The sequence below is a fragment of the Canis aureus genome, chromosome 24 (assembly GCF_053574225.1).
Source record: "Canis aureus isolate CA01 chromosome 24, VMU_Caureus_v.1.0, whole genome shotgun sequence".
NCBI classification, from domain to species: domain Eukaryota; kingdom Metazoa; phylum Chordata; class Mammalia; order Carnivora; family Canidae; genus Canis; species Canis aureus.
This window is the reverse complement of record NC_135634.1, coordinates 14,382,356-14,388,355: the sequence shown is the minus strand read 5'-3', so window position 1 is coordinate 14,388,355 and position 6,000 is coordinate 14,382,356. Positions and strand designations below refer to the sequence as shown.

General features: G+C 37.7%; 1 protein-coding gene across 6 annotated transcripts in view; it reads right to left on the bottom strand.

The window, feature by feature from the left end:
• Positions 1 to 4,736: 4,736 nt before the first annotated feature.
• Positions 4,737 to 6,000, bottom strand: part of LOC144295812 (phospholipid-transporting ATPase IB-like) — a 177,972-nt gene continuing 176,708 nt past the window's right edge. For all 6 annotated transcript variants that reach the window (XM_077868330.1, XM_077868334.1, XM_077868331.1 and 3 more), the window contains one exon: positions 4,737 to 5,142. In XM_077868330.1, coding sequence (XP_077724456.1) covers positions 5,012 to 5,142 — 131 coding nt within the window. In that variant the 3' untranslated portion in view covers positions 4,737 to 5,011. The remainder of the gene's footprint in view (positions 5,143 to 6,000) is intronic.

Sequence of the window (6,000 nt, the reverse complement as noted above, 5' to 3'; positions counted from 1 at the left end):
TGATTCATCACTTACATATAACACCCAGTGCTCATCCCAGTAGGTGCTCTCCTTAATGCTCATCCCCCATTTAGCCCATCCCCCAACCCACCTCCCTTCCAGTGACCCTCAGTTTGTTCTCTATATTTAAGAGTCTCTTTTTTTTGTTGTTGTTGTTTTTTTTTTTGTTTTTTTTTTTTTTAATATTTAAGAGTCTCTTAAGGTTTGCCTTCCCCTTTATTATTTTTGGTATTCCCTTATCTTCTATAAGCTGTTTTATTAGACATACCATTTTATTTAGTGGTTTCCTACAATTTACAGTATACTTTTAAAATTCACTACAGACTACATTTAAATAACATTAAATCATGTACATATAGTACAAAAACTGTATAATAGTATACTTCCTCTCTTTCTCTGTGCTACTGTTGACAAAATATTTTATTCTACGTATGTTATAAACCCTGCAATACATTATTACTAATTTTGCATTAAATAGAAACAAATTTTTAATTAGAAAATAAAATTTTTATTCATCCAAGAATTACCCTTTTTGAAATTTTTGTAAATCACATTCCCCATCTCTTAACATGTTCTTTCAGTGTAACCAAATTCCTTTTATACATCTTCTTTTAGTTGAGGATTGTTAGTGGTAAACTGTCTCAATTTTTGTCTGAAAATGCCTTATCTTCCCCTTTCATTTTGAACAATATTGTCATTAGCTATAGAATCCAGTTTGACAATAGTTTTTCTTTTTTCAGCAAATTTCCTTTTGGCTTTTCTGAAAAGTCAGTGGTCGTTTTCAATGTGCTTTTCCTTAACTTTAGAGTGTGTGTCTGGCTACTTTAAAGATTTTTCTCCTTATCCTTGATTTGCAGCAAATTGATTATGCTTTGTGTGTGTTTAGCCTGCCATGGGTTGGCTTCTCAGATCAAGCTTGAAAAATGTACTGCCTTTATTTCTTCAATGATTATTTTTCTATCACTTTCTCTATCTGTAACTCTAAAGAATGCATATAAAATTGTTTAGTATTGTCTCCCAGGTAATTGATGCTCTTTTCAGTTTTTGTTCAGCCTTTTTCTTTGTGTTTCAGTTTGGATCATTTCAACTGCTTTGCTCAAGTTTTTATTTTTATTTTTTTATTCTGCAGTGTCTGATCTGCTAAACTGATTCAATAACATTTTCATTGTTTATGTTTTTTCAGCCCTAGAAGTTTTATTTGTTTCTTTGTTTATGGTTTTCATTTCTTCCCTCATTGTGTTCATGTTGTCCTAAATCCTTAAACATATTTGTAATAGTTGTTTTAAAGTTCTTGTCTGTTCATTCCATCATCTCTGTCAGTTCTGGATCATTCCATTGACTTTTATTTTGCTTATGGATTAGGTTTTCCTGCTTTGAAAATCTATTCATTTCATACTAGATGTTGAACATTGTTACTATTATACTGAAGTGTCTGGATTTGTTTTCTTCTCTTAGATGGGTTGGTTGTTTTTTCTTCCAGGCAGCTTAGTTAACTATGGATCCACCTGATGCTTTGGGTGCTTCTTTTCAAGCTTTGCTAAGATAAGCTTTGTTAAAATAAGATTATAGGTCTAGAGTAGTTTTTGCTCTAGTGCTAGCTTAGCCTTATTATTCAGGTCTGGCTCTTTTGGGGTCTCTATGAATATCTCAAATATTCATCAAGCCCTTCCACCCTATTTACTTGAATATTGTGTCATGTGAAGTTCTGGGAATTGTCCACCCTACAACTGGACAATAGAGGCAACTGTCTCTGGTAGTTGTCTTTGCCCAACTTTGCTGAGTTTCACTCCACCTATATATAGGTTGTCATCTAGCTGTTCACTCTGTAATATCCCTAAGGAAATGTCTAGAGCTCTTTCTGAATTCAGTTTCTTTTTCAATAGTACTATACCCAGCAAATATCAGCTGCCTCAGCCTCCCCAAACTTTTAGCTTAGTCTCCCCAATTCACTGAGAGTACTGTGCTTTGCTTGGGTACTACTTTTCTGTACCATGGTCTAGAAAGTGCCTCTAGGAAGAAAGCCTGGGAAACAGTATGGCTTACTTTAATTCTTTTCTCTTAGGGATTATGTTCCTGTGCTGTCGTTTGTCCAATGTCTGAAAATACATTTTTCATATCGTTTTCTAATAGTTTTAAGCAGGAGGGCAAAGTACATTATAGTACATTATAATTAAAAGGAGAATTCTCCTGGATAATTTTTGAAAATAGCTTTACTGAGATTTAAATCACCAATTCATCCATTTAAAGTATACAACTCAATGGCTTTTTAAAATATATTCACAAATACGTGCAACTATTACTGCAGTCAATTTTAGAACATATTCATCAGCTCAAAAAGAAACCCTGTTACCCTTTAGATAGTAACCCTTTCCCTCTTCATCTTCTCAGTAGACCTAAGCAATTACTAATCTCCTTTATATTTCTATAGTTTTGCTTACGAACTTCCCAATAGAATCATACTATATGTGGCCTTTAACGACTGGCTTTTTTTTTACTTAGCATAATGTTTCTAAGTTTCATCCATGTTGTGTGTGTATCAGTATTTCATTACTTGTTATAGTCAGATGATATTCCATCGTGTGGATATGCCATATTTTGTTTTTCCACTCATGAATACATTTTTGAGATACTGGTTAGGTTTTTCTCCCTCTCCTCCCCCTCCCCAATGTTTTTCTTATTGCCTTATCTCTATTCAAATAGTTATTAGACTTTGGGGTTATTTCCTCAGGAAAAAAACATTTGGATAGAAGAACAGAAAAGAGGGTTCTGCCTTCAAGAATTCCTGGCTTTTGCTTTTAAAAACTAAGTAGAATGGGTTTGAGAAATAGGACTTAAGACTACATGGGAAATTTGAAAGCTATCTCCTCATTCCCTCAGTGTGCACTGAAATGATGATGTGTTCCAAGAGAGGAATGGTTTTGCTGGTGATGTTAGACCACAGGTGCAATATTATGATTTATAAGGAATATATATTTGGTCAAGATGGTCATCTGAATGACCAAAACATATTTCTCATATATATTTGGTCTTTGTCCACTCACAGCAACAAACACCCTTGGAATTTCCTGAGTGATAAGAGCAATGAGAACATCTTTTGTTATATTTGGTCTCTTGTCATCAGTTCCTGAAAATGCTTCAGACGCATAAAGGTGAAATGCTATCTTTTTATCCCTAAAAAGTCCCTTTCTAAGGCAACTGGGTTTATGTTAATAAGGTAGCTTTTGGAACGCACCTTAGGAGGGGGAACCAACACTAAATAGAGGGTTGGAACTTTGAGCCCCACCCACTCCTTTCTGGAGAAGGTGAAGGAGTGGTTGAATCAATCACCAATGGCCAATGATTTCATCAATAAGGCCTATGCAATGAAGCCTCCATAAAAAACCAAAAGGAAGGGTTTTAGGGAGTTTCTGGGTTGGTGAACCAGAATTTTCCATGTATTACTGTGTAGGCCCAAACTCCACTGGGACAGAAGTTGCTTTGGGTTTGTTTTTTTTTGTTTTGTTTTGTTTTTGTGTTTGTTTTTTGTCTTTTGTTTTAGTTTTGTGTGTGTGTGTGTGTTTAAAGATTTTTTTATTTGAGAGAGAGGGAGAGAGAAAGCAGGAGAGAGAATCTGAAGTAGACTCCACACCAAGGGCAGAGCCTGATGTCGGGCTCGATCCTATAACTGTAAGATCATGACCTGAGCCCAAAACAGATGCTCCACCAACTGAGCCACCCAAGCACTCCCAAAAGCTGCTTTGTGACCTTTGCCCTATGTATCTCTTCATCTGGCTGTTGAATCATATTCTTTCATATTATTTAATATCTTTTGTAAATAATTGGTATCTAATGAGTAAATGGGTTTCCCGAGTTCTATGAGCTGCTCTAGCTAATTAATTGGACCCAAGGAGGGTGTCATGGGAAAGTTTGACTTATAAACAGTTGATCAGAAGCATAGGTGACAATCTGAACCTGGGATTGGCATCTGAAGTGTGTTTGTGGGGATGAGGGGCAGACTTGTGAGACTCAGTCCTTAACCTTTGGGCTCTGATGCTATCTTTAGGTAGATAACGTCAGAATTGAGTTGAACTATAGGATACCCAGATGGTGTCTGAGAATTATTTGGATGTATAGGGAATAAACCCTCCCACACATCAGAATTAGTGACCCAGAATCATTCATAGGTATGGGGATTTCCAACCTCCACAAAGGTTCCAATTTCACTTGGCACAGAAACCTCGTGAAGTGACCAAAATAAACCATTAGTTTTAGTGGTGACTTAATGTGGGAAGATGACAGAAGAAGAGGGTCCCCCAATGCTGTGCACTGTGTGAAACCCTGGAAAATTAGTATAAGCCTGAGGCACAGTCCCAAGAATAATTGCAGTTGAATTTCCTACTAAGTCCTAATGCATAGGGGAATCAGAATAGAGAGTACATTGATGTCCAGAAAATAAGGAGATATGTTGATTTTTGCACAATAATTTTGAAACCTGAGATTACCAGTATATTACACCTATTATATGAATTCATCGAAATCAAGAATACTGTGCAAATGTTATACAAATGTGATTCAAAGTGACAGGACATTCTACTTAAGAAAAATACTTTATATGCTGCCTTCATATGCCAGCCTTAATCTGTTGAGTTTTCAAGATACAAAGTTTCTGTGTGACTCCTTTTCAATTAAGATAGGGTTGTTAAGCATCATGACCTTCTCTACCTTTTCTCCCAAAATAACTTGTACTAAAGCTTACATTTTGGTGAAACAAAATGCTTTTAATTTTATACTTAAGACAACTGATAAATTCTCACAACTACAGAAAAGTAAACAGGTCAGGTGAAACATTGAAGACAAATTAAGGAAAAGCAAATAGGCTTCCCCCATTATTTATATCAAGGGATTGTGATCCATACATAAACCAATACATAAATAACTGGCCAGAGCCACAAGAAAAGAGTGTTCGGGGGTGTTGGCATGTTCTGCGGTTTGGGGGAAGGACATAAGAACACAGGATGTTGTGGTCCAAACCTCACTCATAGTTGGGGCCAGAAGAGGCCTTATTTAAGCTCTTACAGCCTTGGCTTTTAGTAGTGTCATAAGAACAGATTAGTTCTTCCTGAGTAATCACAGCTTGTTCTACTTGAGAAAATGCGTACCCATCTGAAAGAGTAAAGCACAGGGGAATCTGTTAGGAGCACTAATGTTCAAGGAACATTCTGACAGAAAGCAAGACCCCTACCTAACTGGCACACATTGGCCACATTAGCCAGGCTAGTAACAGAGGCAAGGAGAATGGCGAGGTGTGGTGAGAGAACAGTAATGGAGCAGCTTGCAGGTTTGGCCATATTAAAGAACCACTTAGAGGAGCCCTTTAAACATACCCATTTCTGGAGTCATCATTGAAAGAAGAAAAGTAACATATCCATGTGGCATATACTGAATTATTGGATTAACTGCAGTGCTTCTGTGTGGAAGGAAAGACGAGTGGTCCCAGAATTCTCTCCTCAGTAGAATCACCTGAAAGCTGGTAAAATCCTGGGATCCAGCACTAACACTGGACCAGTGGTTCTCACACTTGAGTGTGTGCCAGGATTCACTTGGCAACCACTGGCCCTACCTCCAGAATTTCTGGTTTAGTGAGCCTGCTGTGTTAGAGCTGATATTTCTAACAGCTTCCCAGCTGATGCACCAGCTGCTGGCCTGAGTGCAAGGTATGGAGAACCACTGTTTAGGGCAATTGAACCACAACTGTCAGGTGGATGCTGGAATCAATAGCTTCCAACCCCGGGGGCGTCCTTCCTCCTCTTTCCTTCCTACTCAGAGGAACTCGATCACAATCTCAAGGTGAAACTTTGGCATTTTTTAGAACCACTCAAGTGTTTCCCGTGTGTATCCATGGGATGTTCTTAGTGGCTATGAAGGACAAGATACCGCAGGACAGGGCCTACAGGTTTGGCAGGAAAACCCACAGGCAGGATTTCTGAGCATTCAGGGGCTGCCTCTTTCTGAGTGTGGGCC